The sequence below is a fragment of the Camelus ferus genome, chromosome 18 (assembly GCF_009834535.1).
Source record: "Camelus ferus isolate YT-003-E chromosome 18, BCGSAC_Cfer_1.0, whole genome shotgun sequence".
Classification (NCBI taxonomy): Eukaryota; Metazoa; Chordata; class Mammalia; order Artiodactyla; family Camelidae; genus Camelus; species Camelus ferus.
This window is the reverse complement of record NC_045713.1, coordinates 5407455-5435215: the sequence shown is the minus strand read 5'-3', so window position 1 is coordinate 5435215 and position 27761 is coordinate 5407455. Positions and strand designations below refer to the sequence as shown.

At 40.9% G+C, this 27761-nt stretch overlaps 1 protein-coding gene across 1 annotated transcript; it reads left to right on the top strand.

Moving 5' to 3' along the window:
* The first annotated feature begins 1913 nt into the window (after positions 1 to 1913).
* Positions 1914 to 26599, top strand: YWHAG (tyrosine 3-monooxygenase/tryptophan 5-monooxygenase activation protein gamma). The gene is made up of 2 exons (XM_032459600.1): positions 1914 to 2223; positions 23196 to 26599. Exons 1-2 carry the CDS (start codon positions 2137 to 2139, stop codon positions 23850 to 23852), a joined length of 744 nt encoding a protein of 247 aa, XP_032315491.1. The 5' UTR covers positions 1914 to 2136; the 3' UTR covers positions 23853 to 26599.
* Positions 26600 to 27761: the final 1162 nt, after the last annotated feature.

Genomic DNA, 27761 nt, shown 5'->3' with positions numbered 1-27761 from the left:
GGGAGGGTTTATTCACCAGCAGGATTGCATTTTGCTGGGTGGTGTAGTAAGAGGAGAGGGCCTAGATCCTACGATGGAGGAGGGGAGAAGAGAGCTATTTCCAGACTCCTCACTCAGTCCATCTCCTCCACTCCTGCCAGGGCAGTCTCCCGAAGTGCACGCGTGCATTCATTCATTTCTTCATTTCGTATATTCTACATATTTATGGTGTACCAGGCACCGGGCTCAGCACGGAGGAAGCAATGATGAAAAAGAGAAGATGCAAATCTCATCATTTTCTGCCCTTGTTAAAATCTCTCACAGGCTTTCTATTTTATTTCAGAAGAAAGACTTCACTCCTTTGCCTGCCATTCAGGGCTCTTCATGTTCTGGCTCCTGATTCCAGCCTCAAGCCCTGCTCTCCATCACTTCAGGCAACAAACACACTGGATTCTTTGCCTAACAATAAACATGCCAAGGAGGAACCTGCCTGTTAGTCCCGCTGACTGTGCCCTCTGCCTGCTCTCAAATCCTACACATCTTTAAGGGCTGGGTTGGAAATGTTACCAAACTCCCTGCACAAGCTTTTCAGAACTCTTCCTCTCTGGCCTGAAAGAATTTAAAAAATAAAAAAAAATAAAACAGAACAACAGCACTTAACACATCCTGAATTCCTTGAGGGCAGGGTTCCATGCCCTCTTCCTCCAGAATCTAGCATATAGCCTGGAATATTCCTTCACAGAAACTCCTTCATTCTCTGTTCTCTTACACAACACTTCATGTCCACTGTTTTTTTTTAAAAACTCCTTTTTACTTTCTAATGTACTCTACACATGTATCTTCATTTTGCCTATTTTCTAGGGCAGGAATTTTTTGTTTTGTTCACTGCTGTACCCCATTGCTTAGAACTGTGCTTGAAACATAGTAGGTGCTCAATAGAGAAGTGTGGAATAAATGAAATAAATACAATGTGCAGTCAAAACTATGGGGTGTGTGAGCTACATGGAATGTCAAAAAGGGAAGCATACAAGCAAGAATTAGTCAGCCAGAACTCAGCGTGTACATCCTAGGCGGGGACAGACGCAACCCCCAGACACAACCCAGTGTTAAGCATACAATAGGCTCTGGGTAACTGAAGTGAATCTTCAACGCTCCACCCTGGAGAGGAAGAAGGGACTACTCTGGGGTCAGCCTGCAAACAGCTGCATCCTTTCTGTAAATTAACCAGAATGTCCGACTGGTATTTGTCTTTCATATTTTCACCCATAAGGTCCAAGAACCTCAAGGTGGGGATGGGGAGCTGGAACCTTGTCGAGGAGGTGACAGCCCCCCAAGGTTTGGCTCCTTAATTCAACCATCCCTCAGGGAGGCACAACCCTGACAGTTTGGAGCAGTAGTGGTCGCGCCCTTTCCCCTCAGTACCCCCAGGTCCTAGTATCCTCCCCAAGTAATTTCCCGGAGCATATAGGGCGGGGCCGTGAATCAGCACTCGCTGGGACAGATGCACCCTTCGTCCCCGCCAGGGGTCCCCAGCGCCCGAAGAATTAGACGCCCCCCTCAAACCTCCTATGTCTGCGCGCCGTGACCACTGGGAGATGTAGTCTTGACCGCCCCTTTGTCCTTGATCTCCTCAACGTATCACCCCACCCGAGGATGAACTACAACTCCCAGGGGTCCAGGCGCGGCGGGCCTGGTGGGGCGGGGGTCTGCAGGAGGAGGAGTAGGGGGTCGTCTGGAGAAGCTGGGGCGCAGCAACCCGGTGAAGTGGAGAACGGGGATTGTTCGAGGCGCAGCAGAGGAGGGTACGCTCAGAAGGCGGTGGCGAGCTGAGTAGGGGAGGGGAAGCCCAAAAAGCGGAAGGGCCAGGGCGGGGCCGAGGCGGGGTGCGCGGGCGGGTGGGCGGGGCCGTTGCGTCACGCGGCGTGGGCGGGGCCGCAGGGGGTTGTCCGCCCGCGGCACGCACAGCAGCCGCAGCCGCCTCGCGCCCGGTCCTGCGGTCGCAGCTCGAGTTGCAGCCTTCGCGCCTCCGTTGTCGCCTCAGCTGCTCGCTTCGTGGGTCGGTTCTTCCGGCACACGGGCTCCAGCCGCGCCACAGCCGCCCTTCGAGCCCTTTAGGCCGTCCCGGTCTCCTATCCCGGACCGACCCAGCCCGTGAAGATGGTGGACCGCGAGCAACTGGTGCAGAAAGCCCGGCTGGCGGAGCAGGCGGAGCGCTACGACGACATGGCCGCGGCCATGAAGAACGTGAGTTTCTCCTCCCCTCCCCCCGCCTCTCCCCAGCTCCTTCGCAGACGCGGGTCTTCGTGGGGTTGGCCGGAGGGCTAGTCGCCTGTCGCGACTGCAGATTGGCCGCCCTGAGGGGTTGGGGAAGGTCCCGATAGCTCTGAGGACCCGGGTGTGACGCGGCCTCTACCCGAGCGTCCCCCACGGCCGGCGGCGCTGCCTCCTCGGCCTTCCCCGCGCTCGGGCTGGGGCGGGGTCTTGCAGGGCTGGTCTCGGGAGCGGGGTCTCTGGTTGCCGCGCCTCCAGGTCTGCTGGGGACCTGTGCGGGGGCCGTGCGCATCCTTTGTGCCCCACTTCCCCTCCTCCCAGCCTGGGCGTGTGGGGGCGGGGGACCGCATGGATGCGGTTCCTCTTTTCTCCCTGGTGTCTGGGCGGCGCCTTTCCCATTCACTCAGCAGGTCTCCCGGTTTTCTAATATTCCCCCCACCCAAGTCGCCCCACTGCCTCTCCAGACAGATCCTTTAGAACCTCCCCGGAAAAAATGTAGGCTCTCCTGAAAATCTGGGCTCAGTGGTGCAAAATCGAAACCTCCTTGCTCACGTTTTTCTTAACAAAAGGCTCCTCCTTTCTCCATTCCCCAAAGTAAGCCCTCTTGCTTTTAGGAAGGGGAATGTTTGTCTCGCTAACGTTTTCATTGATTGTTCTCAATATGTCATCTTTTTCGTAATGTTTTTGTGTTGAAAGGGTACGTATTGTCTTTAAAATAAAGGTTGTGAATTTAGTGACCGATTCAGTTTGTGACATATGCTGTTTCTTTTTTAAATACAGGCACACATCTGTTGAAATTCCTATAAGTTGAAAAAATAATCTCTCTGATCTGATATTGCAAACAAAGCGATGGTGGGAGGCAGTATCAAGTCATTCCAGAAGATTCTGCATTTGTCATATTGCAGAGAGCCTAGACTGGGTGGAGGCTGGGAGGAGTTATTTTAAAGGGGAAAAAGTCTTTCTTTTTTTTTTTTAATTTGTTTTGTTAAATGCATTTGAGGCTTAAAAAAAAAAAAACTAGCGCATCCTCAGTGCTGATGAAAAGAGAATACTGATCTCCAGTTGTCGCATTTTGTCTTAGATAGATGCAGATTCCTGCCTATATTGCACCATTTCGTCAGTAACACTACATTTATCTAATGAGTGGTCAACCAGTTTAATATTAGAGGAGGGGGGAAATATTGAGCATTAATAAATGCAACATGGAAAATTATCTAATGATTTAGGTTTCCCACTATCTTAATATTTAACTTCCTGCCTTATGTAACAAAGGTTTTAAAATGCATCTCCAGTGTGCAGCGGATGCAGGAGTGTACCTTGCACATTTAAACCTTTTTAATGAAGCAGTATAGTGTTATAGATTGAATAACTTTACTGGTTTACAAAAGATGACAATGTCATGCTTTTATATTAAGCCAGCTACATTAACAAAGAAGATTTTTAGCTTGTTAAGGAAGAGAACTGGTTCTGAAATTGGGAGTACTGCTGTAATAAAATACTAAATATTGCCACAGCTCAATTTGAGCTCTTTAAAGCTCAGAGTATATACATTGCACTTTTAATGGATATCAGTATTGCAAATACCTTTAGTTCGTGTTATTTAGACTCTTCTAATTTTTCCACACTTCTAGTTTCACAGGAAAGCGAGTGACCTCGCACCTATATCCATAGCAACCCAGTGATGTCACACACAATGACACAGAGGCTGCAATGCACCTAAGGGCTGATAGGGAGTATGCAAATGGCATTTGTCCAAGGTAATGCAGAAATTAGCAGATAAGGCAGGTGGAATTAAGCACTTTATCTTCCACCAGATGAGAGTTGGTCCCCATTTATCCCTAGATATGCACATCAGTGACCTCTAGATATGCCTGTCCACCTTCCTATTTCTAGTTTTCTCAGAAGTTTATAAAATATATTCATGATTTTAAACATTGATCTCACTGTTAAAATTGGGCATTGAATGAATAAATATAGAAATTTTAAACAAGGATGTGTTTTGTGGTCATAGTGCAGGGGCAAGCTGTATACATGGGTTTATTGCAAATTAACTTGGCAGGTTTTAATAAAAACCTTTAAAAAATTAAGACTTCCTACTGGGTCATTTTCAGTAAATGTTGGGGAATGAGAATCCGTTACAGAACACTTTAGCTTAGTATTTGAAAAGGTTCTCTTTTGCTGTGTTTATGTGTCTGCTCCTTGATGGAGTGTGGAGGAAAGAAGAGTTTATAAAATAAAGCAGACCTTTTTCAAACCTGTTTACTGTGACTTTGAGGAATTAGGCAGACTTCTGACCTTCATTTTCCTCATCTATAAAATGGGTCAACACCTACTTGGAAAAGTTGTGAGGATTAAACAGGAAATGTAGATGCTTTAAAAAGGTAACTTTTTGAAACTTTGTTCTCCCTCTGTTTATAAAAGTCATCTCATCATAGAATGTGGGAAATACAGGAGGAAGATACAAAGAAAAGTTTGAGCACTTAAGTGAGTTCTTCTAAGGCTGAGATCATCCAGATGGTAGAGTGGTTGCATTTGCATTTAATGACATTAGCCTAGTAGTAGTTAGGACCTGTGATAGTTGTATATGGGTGACCAGGATAGAAATGTATGCGATATTTTGAAAAGGAGGTAAGAGGGAAGTTTAGTCTTTCAAGACAAATGTGTAGGCTTACATTTACACCTAGACGTTTTCTACTTAATAGACAACACAAACCTGTCCTTTGGATTTCAGTAGCCTCTTGAGAAGTTAATATTATAAGTAGGCTACTGGTATTTGTTGGGGGCGGGATGGGGGAAGGTTCTGGGCTACTAAATTTGTTGAAGTTACTGGGTTAAGCAATTTAACTCAAGGGTGAGGGGGTTAGTGGGTGGCAAAAGGCTACCTTAATTATATTTTTTAAGAAGTCTTCCTAGTGGAATCGATACACTTTTAAAATTTTTACTGACTTTAATATTCTGTTTTTCCTACTAGCTCTTCCAAGAGGCTAGATCAATAGCCATTATCACTAATGGAGTAATGACACCTCTGCAGACTCTTCAGAGGTAGAGTCCTGCCAGCCAGTATTCTAAGTCATGTGATTTCAGTTCACTGAAATTGGGGTGGAAAGAATACAAATAACAGTTTGCTTTTTATGTTATCCTTTGCAATAACTGAAATGACTATTAAATGCTTTTTCTGATTATTTAAAAGATCTCATGTGTCTTTTGAATTAGATTGAGATAAAAAATATTGCTCAAAGTGCATCCTCATTACAGTTCTTTGGATTAACTCCAGACCCTGGAGAGGATTTCATCCCCTAGTATTTGGAGGAACCCTTATTTATTTATTAAACTTAACTGAATTATTAAAGAATGGAGAAAATGATTCTGGTTTTATTGAGGTAAAAGTCATATGACAAACTAGCGATTTTCAGGTGTACAATTCAGTAGCATTTAGTATATTTACAATGTTGTGTAGCCATCACCTCTAGAGAAAATGAGAAAATGGTATTTTTTAAAAGTGATGATGGTCTGGCTATAGCTGGCTGAATTTCAAAACATGATTACTGATTCAGGAATGTGTCAGTAATGAAGTGCTCACAGCCAAAGGTAATCAGTAACCCTTTGTCTTTGTTTTCTAACATCTGAACCTTTTCAGCATAAATGGAAAAAAGGGACTTATTTTAGCTAGATTTGTGTTTCCATTTAAAAAGTTAAGGGTTTAAAAACTATATGATGCTCACCCAAATTAATAAGAACAAGTTACCTGGAATCAGAGCAAACTCTTAACTATTTGGAGATTATAGGAATTTGGCTGGTGTTCTTATTACTCATTTTCCACCCCAAGGCTGACTTTGTTAGACATGATTGCCCTGCTGGGTGGCAGGGGTCCCCTAGTGGACACTGTGCAGTGTTTAAAGTGGTGCGCTGTTAAAGCATGGGATTCTAAACCACAGTGGACTTCCTGTAAATGAGATGTAAAGTACATCGTTTTGGTGCTTCTGAGGCTGCCAGGAACAAATCACCCCCAATATCAACAGTCCTAACCCTTTTATCTGGCAGGGGATCTGATTATTTCTGTATTTCTACCAGGTTGCATGAGATTCAGAAGAAAAAGCGAAGACCACTTTATGGGTCTAGTAGTCAAAAGAGGGGAGGGAATCACACATAAGTCACTGTCTTATTTTCTAAGCTCTGTTTGCTAGAGCTTTGCCAGATACTCAAAACTATAATTATGGGGGCCTCTATTTTTGGTCTTTCTAGGTTATGTAGACTACCTTCTGGCATTTCCTCTCATAATCATTTTTCTGTTGTCTTCCCTAAATTCCATTTAGGTATCACCTGTCATTTTGGTTGCTACCAAACCAAATCGTCTTACTTTAGGTTGGCACTTGCAGAAATCCTTGAATGTTGATTTTACTAATTTATAAATATGAGTAGTTAAAAAAAAAAGTTACATGAAAAGTGATCAACAGAAATTCCCAAAAGAAAGCTTTAAGATAGGTGGTTAAATTGGTTTGGTTCCATGATTTTGCAGGCACAATAAATATTTGTAAATCTTAAGGACTTTGCATGAGTCTTTATTTTTCTCCTTTTAAAAGAACTGGTGATGTCTAAGCCAAATTTTTGTCAGAATCACTTATAAGGATGTGTCCCACAGAGGTAGATTTTTCTTGACCCACGTTGAATAGTGTTAATATAATAATGGTGCATCGCATTAGTTGGGTTGTGAATAGGTGAACAGAAATGAGAGGATTCTTACATACATAGATTTTTAATAGGACATTAAAAAATAGTTTCCAAATAAACTCATTGCCCTTATTCTCAATCTTTGGAGCACTGTCTTATTTTTGGAGAGGTGTAAAGCCAAACTTAGTAGGACCCAGGTGTAGTGTCAGCTTTTCCCTCTTAATGACTCTGCTACTAGAACAGGGGTGCCAGGCCGGGGAATGTGGCAGTGACAGCAGTGGGCAGCTGAACATGTGGTGACGGTAGCGCAGGAGGAATCCCTCCTCCCCCCTCCCCCCCTCCCCCCAGCGCTGAGTGTGAAGAGCAGCTGTGCTGCTGTGAGAAGTGAGAGAAGGCTAAGAGGTAACAAGAGGAAGGCTTTGAAAAATGCAGGTTTGCTTTAAACTTCTTTAGCTTTCTGAAAGGAATTATTAATAGGACATTTAAGCTACCATCTTCAAATAACCAAAATCTAGGAAACAAAGTTGCCTAGGGTACCAATACTTAAAGGAGGTAGAAATAAGCTTCAAGTCTTTTTGACTGAATTGTTGGAGTACCATTCAGTTCAGCACAGAGCTCCTCTCGTAGCGGGCTAACATGAAATCGTCCATGAGTATGTCTTCGCAGTGAAGGCCCAGCATGGACAGTCCCATGCAAACAAGCCCATACTCCAGCTGCGACATTTTTACGTGAGGCTCTTTCTGGCATGGATAGACTCATGGAGAGGTGTTATTTTCAAATCATACTCCACTCTTCACATATGACTTACATCTGGTTTTTCTAACAATATCTGTGTAATAAAAATAGAATCTTTAAAGTTTAGAGACTAGATTTTTCCCAGTAGGTTGAAAATGACCCAACTGTAAGGACAAGGGGAATTAAGATAGGTTAAGAACAGCAGAAAAGCACTCAGACAAGGAAAGCTGGGTGGGAGTGAGGGGACAAGTGAGTAAGGAAGGAAAATTCTAGAATATCTTGAACTTGGGGATGCTGTGATCTAAGGGAGACTGGTTTTTGGAACACTGTCATCAGTGGGACTGACTACTGATGACAAAAATGCCTGGCTTTTAGGACCCTAGAAAATTGAGGGTAAATGACAAGGATCACCATAATAATTTCTACAGGGTTTAGGTTTGCTTTTGTACCTTGCCTTTTTCCCTTGATATTCCGAGGGTATTTTCTTCTGTTATTAGTATTTTCAGTGGCTGAACAGTACTGTAAGTGTGTTATAATTTAATTATTTTTAATTTAGCACTTACGCTGTTTCCAGATTTGTAAATAATATTGCCATGAATATCTTTGTGGTGAAAGCTTTCAAACAGATTGTATATTAGGACGGACACCCTAAAGTGGAATTGTTGAAAGAATAAGAATAATTTTTAAGGAACTTGAAACCATCACTAGTGCCGGTATTTATCTCTTAAAAGTTTTGAAACGTAATTGTTTAGATATTACATACACGTGGTTCAAAGTTAAAGGATACCCTATTGCCCTTTCTGCTTCAAAAAGAAAAAATGAGATTGAAAACTTGACTGCTAGTTTACTTGCAGCGAGTCTCTGCTTTCTTGTGGTTGGAATGAGTGCCTTTTAAAACAAGTTAAAAGGAAACAACTAAGACTGGGACTTTCAAATATATGCAAAATAAAGATAATAGCATAATATAACCCCGTTTACCCAGTCTCACCATTTGTCAGCATATTGGCCAATTTTGTATCTATATACTTTCCTACTCTTCTAGTCCCCATGGGATTTACCATCTTGCAAGATGGCTTTTATTGACCTAAAATTATTCCTTATTTGCCACAAATGCCCCAGTTGCCAGCGAGATCTCTTTACATTCAAGTTTGGCAGCCTCAAAGTGTAGCTTCTAGCCTAAAGCATTTAATCCAGACGGCAGACAATTTAATTTTTTCCTTGATTTAAAAATGAGTGTTTCCCTTCAGTTGACATCCAAGTGTTTCCTCCTATCAGCCTTTGCTCATGAGGAGACTGGATGGGTTGTGAATGGGGAGAGGAAAGAAGATGCTGTTCTGTAGGTTTAGAAAAGGGTTCTGTCGTTACAGGACTGTTCTTCATTTTTTACTGCCTCCCCCCCCCCCCTTTTTAAGAAAGGGCAGTTAAGGGAGATATCTTCTGTCAATTCTGGCTTTTATCCCCAATCTGATAGAAATGCTAAAACCCAACTGATTTGTTGAGGATGGTGTGGGTAAACAGGTTTTGCTTTTGTTTGGTTCTGTTTTTTGCCAAGCATTTTAAATCATTTTTGCCTTAAAGTCAGTATACTATTGGTTGTGTGTATGAATAGGTAGGTAGGTAGTGAATATACTGCCGTTTTATTTTTTATCATTTGAAGGTCCTGCAGAAAAAGACTAGATTTTTGGAACTAGATCCATTTATTGAGGAAGGGAAAACAATGTGATAAACTCCAAAACAGCTATAGTAATAGACTGAATTTTAAAACTTGCATTAAATATGTTTCTACTGACATTACTTACTTAGAACTTATGTCTAGCATGTAGATTCTCAAAAACGCTGAATTATAACTATTTCTTATTTGGAACTTAATGATACTCTTGCCTTTTGATCAGATTTTTCTGTTTATGATCTGGCTATATATACATGTATATTTTAATAAAGGATGACTAAAATTAGCTTTTTTAGCAAGCGTTTGTATCTGTTGTGAAAATCAAGTCAGTACCATTATTTACTGAGTTGTTATGGCATAGCATTACTCTGAAATGTTGATGAGTTAACTAAGCATTTGGACCATAATGGAAAACCTAGGGTACTTTTTTGATATGACTTACCTTTTTACATCTGTTGTGTAGATTTCTGCATTGACTATAATCTTTTGGGGAAGAAAAGAGATTTTAAGTTACACATTCTTGGATAAAATACTGCAACATAGTTGGATATTTACTATCACTTGAGAAGCATCTTTGTATACTTTCCCTGTTTAATTTCACATTTAGAAAGTAATGGCTCCATTTTACAGGTGGAAATGTTTTAAATAATTTGCCTAAGGCTTGAATTAAAAGTATTTTTTCCCCCTAAATCTCTGGCTCTTTTAAAAGGCTTTTAGTTTTCAAAAAGTGTCATAGGTAAAGTGTATATGTGGATACTGGTGATCTTTTAGCTGTTGTCTCATTGATCTGTTTCCATTAATTTTAGTCAATGTTCCATTGTTCATGGAAGCTTCGAAAATCCTCCAAACTGCTGCATGTTTAGTATTATTCCATTTAGTTGTCCTTGAAAGGGTGGTTATGTAGTCTAGGTTTTAAATACACAGAACAAACTTCTTTTAGGACAGTCCTAAGAAAAATTACTCAATATGAGTATAGTCTGGTTTTAGAAAACATTTGGTGCCATGATTATGGTATGTTTTAAGTACAGAGGAGAACTTGCAGTTTTTAGCATAAGGAGGTAAGTGTTGTGGTTTTTGTCGTTCGAGTCTTAATAGGTGTTGCTAAGAGGTCAAAGGATGCCACTCAAACTGAATGGAAGAGTATGTCACTTGAAAGAAATGGGAAGCTGTGATGTTTTTATACATCAAAATTAATATAGTCTTGTGTGGAATCCACAAACTGGAGATGTGTTTTGAGGGGATTTGGGTGAAGATTAAAGGAAGAAAAGAATGCTAATTGAATATTTTGTTAATGTTCTAGATGGTGGAAGAAATGAAAGGTACTCATCCAGAAATCACATAGGGCAGATAGAATTGTGAGGGGGGATTATTGAACATCTATGGGAGTATTCCACACAAAAAAAGTGAACGTCAGCCCAGTGCTGTGGAATCGGAAGAGGACATTGTAGTCACCCTGGGCATCAGGGGAGATTTAGAGAAGTGAAGGCAGAGTGGTGTCATCCAGGGGGGCTTGAGGGAAGGGACAAGGTTGAAGACAGGAATGTCCCGGCAGAGGGAATAGCATTGTTCAGTTTCAGAACGTACAAGGAGCAGGTCTGTTGCATTATTGCAGTCCCTGTTGGTTGCACTGGGAGAATGTTAGGAAATGAATCCAGAGAGATTAATGGGGGCCAGTTCACAAAAGTTCAAGTGGAGTTTGGGTGTTTTCTTACGCTATGGAGAGTCATTAAAGGATTTTAGGCAGGGGAGGATCATAATCCGATTTTTGGTTTGGAGAGAGCATTGGCAGCAGTGTGGAAATTGAATAGGACAGTGGGGCAGAGGGACAGAGACTGATTAGTATTTCAGGTCTAGTCTGAAGGGATGAGTACCTGGTCAGGGACAGGGAGGGCAGATTTGAGAGAGAGAATATGACTAGAGATGAAAGGAGGAAGAAGGAGAAATGATGGAGGTAAAGTCAGTTGCTGTCATGCTGTGTTGGAGGAAGCATTTAAGTGGATTTAAATAGAGACATCAGGCTACAACTTAATACATGAAAAGCCCTTAGAACAGTGCGGGGCAGGGGGTAAGCGATGTGTTAATAATGTATTATTCATTAAGTAAACATTTATTTAGGAACCACTAACGACCAGGCTCTAGCCTAAGGCTAGGAGAAGGTAATATCCCCTGCCCTCCTAGAGCTGACGGTCTATGAATTCATGACAGTCAAAACTAGGTGTAATTAGGTTATCTAGGGAAAAATCAAGAGTCAAAGGCAAAATGTGAAACCCGGGGAATCGCACATCAGTAGTGACTGGAATGAGGAGGAAAAATGTAGTTGGTGATAGAAAACCAAACAAGAAAGCTAACAAAGGGATGAGAGCATCAAGAAAGGGTGATCAGTCTGCAGTGTTGGATTCCTTGGGAATTAAGATTTAAGATGGTAGCCAGGGGAGGGTACAGCTCATTGGTAGAATCCCTGCTCAGCATGCACAAGGTCCTGGGTTCAATCCCCAGTACCTCCATTTAAAAATAAATAAATAAACCTAATTCCCACCCACCCCAAATAAAATAGATTTATTGAAGACATAAGAGAACTTGGGGATATGTGAGGTAGGAAGACAGTTGATGACAGTGGTAGTGGGGTGAGGCGTGGGTGAAAGGTGAGGAAATGGTAAGGAAGTGAGGCAGTTAAAAGGCATCATTTATTTTAAACCTGAACTTAGTCTACATATTAATGGTAAAGTACAGAAAAGAGAATGACTGATAGGAATATCTTGAGAGGGAAGAAGCATCTTGTTTGCATACAGGGAGGAGGCAGTGGTAGATGGAGTTGTTTGTTGAGTAAAGGCCGTGAAATTTCCTTGTCTGTGGTCGCCTTTTTCTGAAGAGGCCAGAGTGAGCAAGGATTGCCAGGCAGTGAGTGCTAAGGGCCCAGCTGAGGTTAAAAGAAACTTAGTTTGTAGTGACTACAGTCTATAATTTTTTTTATTGATCTCTCCCTCCCTCCCCTCACCTGTATTTTGGGTATAAGAGTAGAAAGCAGGCTGGGTGGTTCTATTGATTGAATGGGTGTTTCAGAGATGGCGTAGTAGGATAGGGTGTAGGAATGTTGATATAAATGCGAAAATAATTGAATTAGATGGATCTTGTTGAACCTCAGAAGGAAAGAATAAAGTGTAGAGGGACAGGGCTGAGAGGAAAAGGAAGTGGGGTTCAAGAGCAAGTCTAGTAGGTGGGAGTGAGGACTGGTAGGTAATACTGAAGGATAATAAAAGTTTGCTTTTTAAAGTGAATGGTTGTGAATGAGGCCAGAGGTGTGGTTTGGGGATACATATGTTGTCAGAATTGATGAAATGACTGAACTGGTGTTTATAATTAATTTGAGGGAATAGCCTTGGATAGGGAAGTGGAACCAGAGTTCTGGACACAGGTAAACAATCCTAAGGAATTGAACATGACATTGATTCCAGGAGAAACTTTAGAAACAGAAAAGACACGAAAGAGGAGATGGTGGTGAAGGAGTCAGTATGGATTTGTATAAGATCCTGTGTAACTAATTTTGATTTAACTAATTTTTAGAACAGAGTTCTCTGACTGCCAGCCAAGGGAGCGCTAGAGTATTAGTATATTTGCTCTGAAGTTGGGGTTATAGGATGAGCTGCAGAGCCTTGGCACATGTCCCAGTTATTAAAAAGTGAGATCAGACTGGAGTAACGGGTGGAATCTGGGCTAATGAAGTGGCCTTATTTTTTAATTTTTTATTTGGGGTGGATAATTAGGTTTATTTATTTTCAGTGGAGGTGCTGGGGATTGAACCCACGACCTTGTGCATGCTGGGCACACACTCTGCTGCTGAACTATACCCTCCATCTGAAGTGACCTTATTTTTGCTTCAAGTCCTGTACCTTGGCCCTAAAATTCAACTGTTCCGTTACATTTGGTGCAGATGATACTTAACAATGGCCGTATTAAGATTAGTGTTGTTGTTTTTTTAATCAAACTACCTAAAACAAATATTTCTGATTTTAGTTCTGTGGACTGGCTGGGTAGTTCTGGCCTAGGCTTGATCCAGTGGGGCTGGATGAACTACAGTGGTCTTAACCCCATGTGGGGCCAAGGCCACTTCATGGTCTCATCTCCAGGTTAACCCAGGTTTTCTCAGCTTTGGAGGGTTCCCAGCAGTGAGCCCCGATTCACAAGCACTTCTCAGGCCTTTGCTTGCCTCGCGCTTGCTAACTCTTAAGTAGCCAAAGCAAGTCACATGATCAGGTTCAGATTATAGAGGTGGAGAAATATATTCCAATTCTCAATGCAGGGAGCTGCAAAATCATATTAAAAAGGAAGGGGATACATACAGGGTCGGAAAGTTGTCTGGACTGGATACATCCTGTGTAGATTCATGTCACTTAACAAACATTCAGAAGTGACTGTTCAGGTACTGTGATTTACAGATGAGTGAAGTGTACTCCCTGCCCATAAGGATTTCAGTCTTTTGGGGGAAAAGAAAAGTATAGAGTCACACCACAAGGCATTAGAAATAAGCAGTGTAAAAAGTGCAAGGTGAAAGTTACTGGTACACAGAGGAAGCAGTAAATTAAGTTCTGCCTGAGAATTCTGCAGGCTTTAGGAAGTATCTGAATTAGGACTTGAAGAACAACATATAGGGAATTTTTCTTTATGGATTCTGGAAGTGCATTTTAGGTGGTGGGGAAAGCATGAGAGCAGGGAAGGACGTAATATGAGGAAGAGTGTGAGACCTGGTGTGGGTAGTAATGACTTGGAGCGGGGTTTTTCTACCTTTGCAACATTGACAGTTGGACCAAATTATTCTTTGCACTTGCACGGGGCTGACCTGTGCATTGTAGGGTGTTCAGCAGCATGCCTGGCCTCTGCCCAATAGATAATTGTCTAAATAGAGCTCTTTTTAGAATGCACTGTACCATGGTTTACACAGCACTTTCACGTATACCAGCTTGTTTAGTTTCTTCTCCCCCCGCCAAAAAAAAATCTATGGTAAAAACTAGTGGTTGTAAATACTAGTTCATTTGTGCTGAATTCAGAACATAGCCTGGTTGGTTAAAGTTTGAAGTATTAATATCAGGCAGAAGAGTACTGAGCATATTTTGGGGAAAGAGGATGGTGGGGGAGTTGTATCCAGATCATAGAAACCGTAAGTAGAGAAGACCTAGGGGTATAAAGACTATCTTTACCTACTTGAAGAATTGATTCTGTCCCCAGGAAGTAAAATTCCTAAGGCCAGTGAATGGCCATTGTAAGGCAATAAACTTGGCTTTAGTGTGAAGTCACATTACTTCTGAAGTTAATATCTAGCGGTGGATTTAAGCGGAATTCTCACAGGTGTACAAGTAGAAGGTGAAAGACCTTCACCCAGCAGGGTCTGCCAGAGGGAGAGGAGCCCAGGTTTGGTATGTGTGTGTGGCTTGTCTGCACTTTGACAAGTTGTTATTTTAGTATGTTTCTCTCCTTGACTTTTTCCCCCATAATAGTGAAATTGAATGCTTCATAATGAAAAATAACCCTGGTAGGGAATGTAAAATTCTTACCCTTTTGAAGTTTGCTTAACTATACCTGAGCAATAAACAACGATCTTGTTCTCATTTTTGGAAAGCATGTTGAGAAATATTAATCTGTGTCAGACTATATAGTTTATTTGAAGTCACAAGAGGAGGATTAAATATAAGAGGTAGAGGTCTGTGCTCTATTATAATGAATTTTCTTTGTAAAAGCCCACATATTATGAAGCAGGAATATTTGGAGTTCTGAACCTGTCAAACAAATGAGCTAGTATTTAATTACTGGTGTGTGAAAGTGCTGTATAGACTGTGATTACTGTCACAGTTTTATTTTTTTATAGGTTTATTGAGATACAATTCACATACCATACAGTTCACCCACTTAAAGTGTACAGTTCACTGGTTTTTATTATGTTCACAGTTGTGTGACCATCACTATTATCTCAATTCCAGAACATTGTCATTCCTGCAAGAGAAACCCTGTATCCTTAGCAATCACTGCCAACAAATCCGCTCCCACCTTAAAAAAAAAAAAAAAAAAAGCCCTAAGCAACCACTAATTTACTTTCTGTTTTTATAGATTTGCCTGCTTGGGACATTTCATATAACTGGAATTACACAATGTGTGGTCATTGGTGACAGGTTGCTTCTTTTTTTTTGTTTGTTTTTAATATTTTTGTTTATTGAGTTACAGTCATTTTACAATGTTGTGTCAAGACAGGCTTCTTTCATGAGCCTAATATTTTCATTGTCATCTGTGTTGTCCTGTGTATCAGTACTTTCTTCCTTTTTGTGCCTGTTCCTTTTTTGTCTATAATCGAGTGTATGGATAATGCTACATTTATTATTTCATCTGTTGACATTTGGATTGTTTCCACTTCTTGGCTGTTTTGACTAATGCTGCTGTGAACGTTTATGTGCTAGTGTTTGTGTGGACCTTATATTCATTTCTCTTATTTATACCTAAGAGTGGAAATACTGAGGCATGTAGTAACTCAGCATTTTGAGGAACACTGAGCTGCAGTTCTTAATCTGGAGAAATAAGATACGTGTGGATCCCTGAATCTTTGAGGGGCAGAGGTAGAAAGTATTTTACAGAAAGCTTCTCCTGCTTGGTTAAGAACCAGTCATATTATAGGGGAAAACACATGGGGTTTTTGAACCATGAAATTTGTATTCCATTCATTTGGCTCTGAGCCTTAATTTTCTGAACTTTAAAATGGAAATAACAATATTAAATCATAAAATGTTATCTGGAGGGCCAAAAGAGGAATTATAATTTTGGTGAAGAACTCATTTCTGAGACCACAAAAGTTATTTTAAAAAATATGAAACAGATGAATACTTAACATGATAGTGAAATATCTTTTAAACCAAGAGGCAGTGTTTAAGAATGCAACACTGATCAATTATACTTCAATTTAAAAAAAAGAATGAAATACTGGAAGCATTCCATTAAACTCAAAACAAAGATGCTCATTATAAGCATTATTAATATTGTCCTTGTCTGTGCAGTAAGATGTGATACGAGTATAAGAAGTATAACCATGGGAAAGGACAAACGACATTTGGAAACCGTAAGATTAGATGGGGAATAAACTGGAAGAATATTAGAAATAGTAAGTAGTTCAATAAAACAGGGCTGAAATCTGTAGTACATATTTTATGTTATCAGCCCTAATCTGTAAAAGATGAAAGGTTTTTATATACCTAATAAAAGTTTTTTGTTTTTTTTTTTAAGATGTTCTTGGTGGAGGTGGGGTGGTGAGCACAGAGCAGCAGATGTGGGTGTGAGTTGTTTACATCAATAAGCTTGTTTAGGGGGAGGATATAGCTCAGTGTGCATGCTTAGGTCCTGAGTTCAAAGTAAACAAATAAATCTAATCCCCCCCCCCCCCCCCAAAAAGCTTGTTTATATAAAACTACTGGCTTTGGGCTTTTCTGGAAAATTAAAACTTGGTTTTCAAAATTAACTTTAAACTTTAATGGTGGATGTGATTGCCTGGATCAACTATGGAGAGGGTTTATTTGAATAGGTAACAGGTCAAAATTCAACCTCCTCAGCCTTGAATGCCTCCCAGCCACATTTTCAGACCATTCTAGAAATACACTGAGAATATACAAATACTTTTTTAATGGATACCTAGAAATCCATTGTATGGATAATCTAACCAGTCTCCCATCGAAAGACTGTTTAGGTTCCAGACTTCCGCTGTTACAAATGATGCAGTGAATCAAATGCAGTTTCTAGAAATGGAGTGTCAGAGTCAGAAGGTCTTTTAGTATTTGTAATTTTGATAGTTGTTTCCAAATTGCCCTCCATAAAGTTTGTACTAATTTATGGTTTCTAACAATGGATGAGAACGCCTGTTTATCCACACTGTCAGCCTTTACAATGAGTCATCAAAGTTTAAGTTTTGCCAGTCTGATTAAAGAAAAATTAACATTTATACAGTGAATGAGATTGGGTACTCCTGTTTTTTTGTTTTTTTTTTTAAATCGTCTATTCCTTATGCTCACTTTTCTATTACTGATTGGTCTTAAATTCTTTGTAGGAGTTCTTTATGTATAGGCAGACCTTGGAGATATTGTGGGTTCAGCTCCAGCCCACCACAATAAAGCAAGTATCACAATAAAGTGAGTCGCACACATTTTTTGGTTTCTGAGTGCATACAGAAGTTATGTTTACATGTCTTTAGAAAGTACATATCTTAATTTAAAAGTCCTTTATAGCTTAAAATTGCCAGCCATCAATCTGACAACACAAGTTTGCCACAACCCTTCAGTTTGTAAAAACTGCAGTATCTGAAGTGCAGTAAAAGAAGGTCTGCCTGTATGAAAGAAATTAGCCCTTTCTCTGATAATGTTGCAATGATTACATCATCAGAGACTCAGTGGGAGTAAAGGGCACAGGATTTCAAACCAGAGGTCCTGAGTTTGTGTCCCTGCCCTGCTGTGTGTGAGTGGTGTAATTTTGGGGGAAAAGTCAATTCGTTTCTCTGCATCACACCTGTATAAGTGTCTACCTTGTGAGGTAGTTGTGAAAAGAACATAGGATTTGGTGACTATCAGAAAAGCCCAGGTTCTCAGCCAGCTCTCCTCTCATCCCTGAGACCTTGAGCCTGGCCCTGTCTTCACAGTGTGGTGTGGTGGGACACATGGTCAGTGTATGTGCTTGATGAATAATCTGATAAGCAGTGGTTTTTCTTGTCATCAGACCTATGTGACATGTCATATCAAGTTTCCTAGAATGAAATATGTATTGGTCCCCAAGACTACCCCTAGGTTCAGTGATTTCCTAAGGCTCAGCATGTAGCTGTACTCACGGCTATGATTTCTTACAGTGAAAAGTACAAAGCTAAATCAGGAAATACAAAGGGAAAAGGTGCTTGGGGCAAAGATCAGAGTAGATCAGAGGAAACCAGGCACAAGTTTTTAAGTCTTCTCCCAGGGGACTCACACAGGCTGCGTGTGTGAAACATTCTGTACTAGGAAGCTCATCAGAGACTCAGTGCCCAAGGGGTTTATTGGGGACTTGGTTAGATAGGCACTTTCTGCCTAGCACATACCAAATTCAAGACCCTCAGAAGGAAGATAGGTGTTTAGCATAAACCACATTATTACACAAACAATTTTAAGGACGGTGAGCCATTTTTATCTGGGTTTGGTGGGAACCCTCCCAATATCCCAAGTTCTCAGATGCTAGCCAAGGGTCAACTTTCCAAGCAGACCTTTCTAAAGATAGCTGTCTTAAGCCTGTTGTGTTAACTCTTTTCTGCTTAGACGGTAATTCAAGTTCAATGCATTTTGCTCAAATATGCAAGATAGAACTAAAGATTATTTTCAAAAATTTTGGTTTATTATTTAGTAGATCACCTCTAGAATACATGATAATTATATTCAAGCAGAAATGTCGCTTTTACTTATAGTGGTTTATTCTGCTGCCTGCACAGTATATAGATAAACTATCTATTATGTGGACATTGATGCCCGTCTTGTCATCTTTTCATTTTCGGTGTAGGGTGTTCATATAGTAATCACTGCATTTACCCTTTTCATAGCCTCTTGGCCCTTGCAGGTGACAGGTGATAGTTCTTTAAACCTAGAAGGACCAAAAAAAAATGCATGACAGGGCCAAACGTTATACCTAGTGTCTACTAACTTTAAAAAAAAAAATAGACTATTTTTAGAGCAATTTTAGGTTTACAGAGGGAAGCAGAGAGGTCTCATATACCCCCTGCTCCCGCACACGCACAGTCTCCTCCACTGTCAACGTCTCAGTATCCCGGAGTAGTACACTGGTTACACTTGACTCATTATTACCCAGATCTTTAGTTTTCACTGGGGTTCGGTCTTGGTGTTGTACATTCTGTGCATTTTTATAAGTGTATAGTGACATGTATCCACTATTGGAGTATCATACAGAATAGTTTCATTGCCCTAAATATCCTTTTTTCTGCCTGTTCATCCCTCCTATCTTATTTTTTGGATATGAGCTTAAATTCTTTCCTTGTGGAGATTTTCAATTTCCCTTAAATCAGCTGTCTTATGTTCACCACTGTAACTTAGTTTATAACTTCTGTATGGGATTCTTCACGATAGAAGCACATTTTAAAGTAAACTTAATTCAGGTTTTATTTAAGAAGGTTAAACGTTTGAAGTTGAATTCATTACAATTTAAAGTTCTTCATAAGTTAAAGAAATTGTGAATGACTTGGTGTGCTCCAAGACATAGGGTGAGAAAGGCATCTAAATAGCTTTCCAGGAATCTCAAGGGTTGCTAATCTTAGGTAGAAAAGATTTCTCTCCTCATCAACTCTTAGGGGAGAACAGTTGATAGTAATTAATACCTGATTCCTTAGCAGCTGGGACTTGGGGAGTTCTGTTTCTTAAATAACAGAATAACAGGTGAAAATAACAGATTTTTCTAACCTTTTTGGCTAATAGTTCTCTATCTTTAACTCACTAAAAGAAATTTAAACTTGAGCTAGTGTCATAGGAGTTGAGAAGGGAATCCTTAATTTTGTTTTTAAGCAGAACATAAAATGCTGGAGAACTTAGAAATTATCCACATTTTCCAGTGGCCAAGACAGTAAACTTGGGGGACCATGTTTACAAGTGTTGATTCTTAGAAATAGTTCAGTGACTGTTTTGAAAAACATTACCTTTCTTCCCAAATGATAGATAATAGATATTTCACACTTTCCCACATTGAATAGTCATTCTGTCTTGGTTTTTTTTTTTACCTTTTTTGGACACTATGTGAATAATTGTTTGATCTTTTGACTTTTGAAGCTAGTATGGTTGAGATCCCTTTTATTTTAAAGTGAAAATCACATTAACTTTCATACAAGTCATTTTGATCTTAAGGATTTCTATAAAATTCTGATTTAAGGTTTTTAGAGAAATCTTACTTTCCTTCGAGCAGACTTTTTAAGAGTTAAAGGTTTTTCCCTCTAACTTAGTTTTTCAATGGCAGAGAACAGCTAGGTGTGTTCCAAATGTGGTTGAGTCACTCTGTCTAAAGGTAATACTGGCATTTCATAATCTCCATGTTCCAGTCTGTCTGAGGCAACTGGGCAAACTTTATGTAAGCACAAGTGGCTACCTTTGGGCTCTGCAGCCGAACATTTGCAGCAGGAGGAGATCTAACGGTATAGAGTGCTGGTGAGGTCATTTGAGCTTTAAATAGTTGCTGGCTCTTGAAATAAGGACAGCATGATTTAGGGGAAAGGCCAGAACCCGATCTCAATGGCCTTAGGCTCTGTGGCTTCTTCCATTGGAGGCAGTTACCACGTTATCACTAGAGGCCGCTAGTCTTCAGTGTTTGCACATTCAGTGAACAGCGGTAGGTGTCCTATGATAAAGGCCTTCAGAGACCTCAGCTTGTTTGAAAGCTAGCCTGGGGAGTTATTCTAGGCAGTCTGATACTAAAGTTTATGGAAAGGAAGTGATGTAAGGTAGGTAGCTAAGGACGTTTGAGCTTAGACTAGAGAATCGGTTGAAATGGAGATGAGATACTTGATACAGGAAGAGAACCGAGGAGATGATGGAAGAAATGTAGAGGCCTCCTGTGGTGAGAATTAAAATGAAGGGAAATTATGCGAGGTATTCTCAAAAGTAATTGCGCGCATCTCTATAGCACTTTGTCAGGGGCACTTTCATTCGTCTGATACACCCTTATAATAACATTATGAAAGAGGCAGAAATCTGTCTTACAGATACGCAAACCAAAGCCCAGAGAGATGAAGTAGCTTGTCTCAATATCGTTAGTAAATGGTGGGACTGGAAAACCCCCATCTTCTGGATTATCTGCATATACATCAGAAATCCACAGGAGTGACAGTGGTCTGAGGGCTGGGAATAGTTTCTCCAGAGTCTAGAATATATGGAGAATTGGATTGTGAGATGATACGGCTCCTATTCAGGGGAAGCTGTGTTTCCACAGAGGGTCGGGAAGGGGGTCAGAGAGTAGAAAGCACCTCTCTCCTGGTCTCCTTCTGCTCTGACATCCAGTAGAACCAAAACCCTGTTCCCCTGCTCTGCGTCTGTTTCACCTAGGCCACCTCTGGTATTAGAGTGGAGAATCAGTACTGTGTAGTAAAAGGTTAACATAAGAAAAGCCACTAATGAATTTAGGAATATTTGAGTGTATGTTTGCTGGATGTTGTGAGAGTTGGTAAGCAAAGCATGATCAGTTTACTCAAAGAAAGAATTGCTTGCAATAAACTCCTAAGTATGATCTGGTTTACATTCTGATTTAATTATACCTGAGAAATACTGTGTAAATTACAGGGCCAGTTTCATTAAGCATAACCCTCTCCCACCCAGCCCCTTTATGAAAGAGGACTACATACCGGATGTAAATGATTCATACATAGATAAGTCTCTTGGTATCCCAGACCCCCCCCCATATAGTTTTGCATATCTTTTTGGATTATATCCCACGATGGTTCACAACTATAAGTAATATAATGTTATGTGGCTGCTGTGGTTGATGTACACAGGGATCAGAGTAGCCAGTTTAACTCTGGGCGGGAGGAGTAGAGATGGAGAAGATACGATAGAGGACGTGAGCATAACTTGGTCCTTGACAGCTGTGTAAGTATTTTGTAGGCAGGAACACTGGGAAATGTTCTAGGCAGAGGCAGAAGAACAAAAGGTAGAAGTGTGAAGTTTTTTTGTTTTTTTTTTACAATTAACCATGCTTACCCCTGGAGCACAGGTACATGAGACGATGAGGTGAGACAAGCATCTAATCTAGTCTGTTGTAAGACTTAGGAAGTAGCACATGATCTAGCGTTCCTGATGTTGCCACTGACCTAGTATGTACCTGTTTAGATATGATAGTTAACCAGACAAATAAAAATGTGACCTTAGAATAGGGAGAGAGAGAAAAAAAAAGCTCTATCCTTGTAAAATTTTGTTGTCAGACACTTAGAGGTGTCTGGCTCTGACATCACAGAAATCAGGTAATATAAATTAAGTAAGTGCAGTGTTAGTCACTTGATTTAATTTGTTTACTATATGCACTTGTTTGGTAGTCATAAAAATATAAAACATCAGTGTACTGTTCCTTTAGTTCCCTCAAGGCCGTTAGTCTTTGGGACGATGAAGACCCTTTAGAAATGCACAGTTGAAAGAAGCATTAATTCCTATTGGCCGCCTCAGCTCAGAAATGCCCTTGCTCACCTCTCCATCATATGGCTAATTGTATTCAAACACTAACAAACACATGTACCCCAAGTTCTCAGTGGTCAGAGTCGTCAGAGTCAATCCCATGCCCCCAATATTGACTTCCTTTCTAAGCTTTGTGATTCATATTGCTTTAACAGAAGAGCAGAAAAGTTTCTTTGTTTCTCAGAAATCAACTTGAAGCTGACTGTATTTCCACCAAGGGATGGGACTGAAGTTCGGTAAACAGGGCAAGATTAGGAGGAAGCTGTCTTTCTGTTTTCTTAAAAAAAAAACTGACGGGGTATATAAGCCACCTATAGGATTTGTATGTCTGTAATGTTACATGAGAGAACTATTGACCTTTTGCAGTTGAGATCAAAGTTTGATCTGTCATCTAAGAGCTAGACTTGGTAGTTGTTCCATGGAACAGCTATGTAATAAGCATGTGTATCCTTTTCTAGGGAGGAAGCAGGGGTTCAGGCAGCATCGATCCATTTGCAGTTTCTTTCCTTCTTCGTTCCACCCCCATCCCCCTTCCATACACCCACACAGCCTTAACTTGTTTGTTAATTACTTTAATCAACTGATAGGTCTCTTTGTGTTTTAGTGGCATTAAGATGTGATTAACCCAACTGACATTATCAGTACCGTAACAGCTCTTTATCCTTTCCCCCTAATAGGTGACAGAGCTGAATGAGCCACTGTCCAATGAAGAAAGAAACCTTCTCTCTGTGGCCTACAAGAATGTGGTTGGGGCACGTCGTTCCTCCTGGAGGGTCATTAGTAGCATTGAGCAGAAGACATCTGCAGATGGTAATGAGAAGAAGATAGAGATGGTGCGAGCTTACCGTGAAAAGATAGAGAAGGAGTTGGAGGCGGTGTGTCAGGATGTGCTGAGCCTGCTGGATAACTACCTGATCAAGAATTGCAGTGAGACCCAGTATGAGAGCAAAGTGTTTTACCTGAAGATGAAAGGGGACTACTACCGCTACCTGGCCGAAGTAGCCACTGGGGAGAAGAGGGCGACCGTCGTTGAGTCCTCTGAGAAGGCCTATAGCGAAGCCCATGAGATCAGCAAGGAGCACATGCAGCCCACTCACCCCATTAGATTAGGCCTGGCCCTTAACTACTCCGTTTTCTACTATGAGATCCAGAATGCCCCGGAGCAAGCCTGCCACTTGGCCAAGACCGCTTTCGATGACGCCATCGCCGAGCTCGACACTCTCAACGAGGACTCCTACAAGGACTCCACGCTCATCATGCAGCTTCTCCGCGACAACCTAACGCTCTGGACGAGCGATCAGCAAGACGACGACGGTGGAGAAGGCAACAATTAAGGCCCCCAGGTGGACTGGCAGCGCACGCTGATGCTACTACTGCAGTCTTTATTTTTTTCCCATGAGTTGGGGGTCGGGTGGGGGAGGGAAAGGGAGGGGTGACCTTCCTAGGGAGAAACCCACGACCTGTCCTGTCTTTGATCGCCTCTTTGACATTTTTGCCAAAATACCACTAGTGGAAAGTCAGGCTAGCTGTGCTGGTATTGGAATAGCAGCCTCACACTGGCATATGGACTGTTCTGTAGATTAATGCAAGTGGAGCTGTCTTTAATTTAACTTATTGCTAGAAAATAGGGTTTTAAGATGAAAAGAAAACTTAAAACGGAATGGCCCTCATTCAGTAAGTTCTGTGGTTCCAGTAAGGATTTTTATGTACATAGGCTCTTGTCTTTTAAGTTTTGGGTACTTTCTATCTCACCTGTTTAGCTGTGCATTTTTTTCAGGGTGTACTCTACGAGACATGGAATAGCTGAAATCCCAAGCTGATAGACTTAGAACATAAGGTATATTTTATCCTTATGGTTTAGGCCTTGCCAGTTTTCAGAAGTTTCTGATTAGTTGACAGTATTAACACTAAATTGCAGTTTACAGTATTTCTACATTACAGCCATATGTAACATCAAGCCATTGATTGTGTATTTTTCTTTGCTAGTTATTTTGGCTTTTCATCCTTATTGAGCCTTATCCAGGTTGGTTTTACTGTTAATCTGTCTCCTAGGCCAAAAGGCTTGCCTGAGGAGAATCAAAGCTACTTTAGGTTTTGGTTACTAGGTGCTTGGCAGGTGGCTGTGGGATTTTTGTCCTTCTTTCTTCTTAACTTAAATCCACCACAAAAATTATTAATCACTTTAATAGAAACGTTAACCACCGCAAAAATAGAGAAAATTCAGGTCTGTATGTCATTTGTGTTGGTATTTTCAGAGAAATCCTGATTTTTAAGCTGCCACAGCTCCTTCCTCAGGGATTACACTGCCATCTCCCTCTCACTTGAGTCTTCCCCGCTGTACCGTATGCTGAAGGCACGCACTCGGTTGGGTTGAAAAGCTGTTGGGGTATAGAAGTTGGTGATCGTTTGAGGAAGTTCGTGGTGCAGTGTGAGAAAATTCAGGTGCTAGACGCTTACTGGTAGAAAAATCCTAAAGGAAGAGCTCTAGTCATAAACATTCTGTCCAATTTTGGGAGCCTTGTGTGTCAGTTTTTCCTCCGTGAAAACACTCCTTCCCCAAATAATCGTTGTAGGAAAATAAACTATAATCATCAGATAATGAATACTTAACTCCTATTTGACCAAAACTTTTTCTATGTATTTTTTTCTTTTTAACGAAAGCATAGACATTGGAGATTGATCTCACTTGTGCAGTCTGTGCACATTTTAGAACTGAAGGAAACCATGATGCTATTTCCACAAGTTTGTCTTCAGTTAGCCTTAGGTCCTTTGTTCTCAATTTGGGTAAGTGTTTTTGAAAACACGACCCGTTGCACGTGCGTTCAGCCTTTTTTTATAAGATCAGTAACAGCATGAACTCCCGAGATAGGTAACGACACCAGATTTGTTTGTTTCTTTGTTTTATTTAGGCAAGGAGAGGAATTAGTAATTGAGGAAAACCTGACAGTGCTTTTGTTAAAACCAGAATGGAGCTTCCAGTTTTGAAATGAACACATTGACCGGGATCCAGGTGACAGTGAAGATAGAAGAGTGTGACGATGCTCTGTAACATCGTGTGGCACAGTTTACCCAGCATGACTTTCCTTAGAAGGTCCCCTCCATATGCTAGCGTGAAAGTCCTGATTAACCAAACCTACCAGAAGAACTAACAGAGAACTTTATAGTTTCTGTGCTATAACAAGGGCCTGAAGTCCATGCCATGATGGGAAAAGGTTTGGGGGGGTAGGTGGGGCTTTCCTTAATTTATCTTCATGTCCAGTGAGTAGTGTTGTGTCCTTCCTTGTAGCATTTGGAAATGATTTACTGGAATTACAAAACCTATTTTTATTTTAAATTTCAGCTTTGGCTCTGGCTGCTTTTTTAGAATAATGCAAGATAAAACCGTATCTGAGGGCTAAAAATGAAGAGGGGATGGGAGACTTGATATTTAAGCAGCTTGAATGGTTTCTTTTCTTTTCTTTATTTTTAAAGAAATGCACTTGCCTATGATACTGTCCAGTGAAATGATTACTCCTCCATTACTCTATTGATACAATATTGTGCATGCTAGTGTTGTATTTCTATACAGTAGCTTGAAATTTATTAACTTATACTGTAGGTGTTAATGTATTCCTATGACAAAAAAAACTAAGTCTTCAAATTTTTAAAAGTTTTTTTAATTTAATTTTTCCTTTTGGGGGTAAAGTTTGCTCTACCAAATAGTGATCGTAACAAATTGATCTGTTTTGGATGTTGCTATAGTGACATGCAGTTATATATTTTGTTTTTAAGGGGGGGAGCAAAAGAAACACCAGTGTTAGCTTAATCTTAATGTCTGGTGTTTGTCATGGTGAAATTACAACTATTACAGTGTAGGAGAACAATGAGTATGTTCTCTGAATGAGCCTTTGTGCTTTTTGTCATGTTATGCAGTGAACTATTTTTAAGGTCTAATCAGTGATTATTTTTCCAACTCCGTGTTTCTCTAAGGAATTATTTCACACACGGACCATTCTTAGCAGTTTTCCTCAGTGATGGAATATCATGAATGTGAGTCATTATGTAGCTGTCGTACATTGAGCAAATAAACTTACAGATCTGATGTCAGTGCCACTTAGTTTTATTTAAATGAGTGGAAATTTTCCTTTGCTTTTGAAGGTTTGATTGGATGTGGGTGTTCTCTCCCCTTCCCCCACTCAAAGAATGAAGTAGGGTTGGGGGAAAGGGGTAAAACAGTATGTATTGGAAAGCGCCTCTGTCTGGGAATCAGACTTGGGTTTACTGACCTTGAAAAATGATGGCACCTTTGGGGTCTGCATTGTGTCTGGTACAAAACAAACCTAAGTTTGAATCATGGCTCCTTTTGATCCTTGGGCAAATGACAAAACTGAGCTCTGGGGTGAGGGGTGGGGGTCTAAATAAACTGGGTCACATGCTGGTTAAGTATCTCTCAGGTGCTGGTTGGAGATCTCGTTATGCCTTAGATGAGGTGATTTATAGATTGTCTGGGGTATTTTAGTCCTTCGGAGGCGGTCAGCAGCCTTAGCTGGTGTGGACTGAGCTCTCACCATCTTGCTGATGGCAGCTGTCAGAACGGGCCACAGCTCAAATCCACATCCCTGGATGTAGGGGTGGTTCTGCCCTGACCAGCTGTGAGGCAGGGTTCGTCTACAGGGCAAAGGCTTTCCTCCATCAGCTTGGGCCTGCTCTGGCAGGGGGGGGGGGCTGGGGAGGATGTTAGTTTATGTATTGAAAGAAGGCTCTTCAGTTTTTTGAGAAATTTTAATTCATATTTTAGGAATAACACTGTGTGATTATTAGGCTTTTGCCATATACTGAATGAATTCACTTATTTTGGCCCATTGTCACTCAGAACCACCCTGAAAATGCCACTGCAAAAACAGCTGTGGAAACAGAAGTGACCCATGTGCCGAAGGTCCCAGAACTCACTGATGACCCACGTTGGAGCCCCAGTTTTCAGCCCCTGAGCTACTTCTCCTAACCAGCTGGGCTGCTTCTGCTCAGCTCGGAGAGAAAACTGAGCAACAGACACCCCCACGCGCCGACCGAGCTCTTGTCGTGTGGGAGGTACTGTGGGTAGAGAGTGGAGAGTCTTGCACAGATAGGGGCAAGAGCAGAAGTCAAGTTTATTTAACATCACAGGCTCATCAAGCTCTTCAGAAAGAAGAGTAGCCCCAGGAAGTTGTTACTATCACACCCTCGTTCCTTTGGTGTAACTTCCCATTACAGTTGCCTGGAATTTG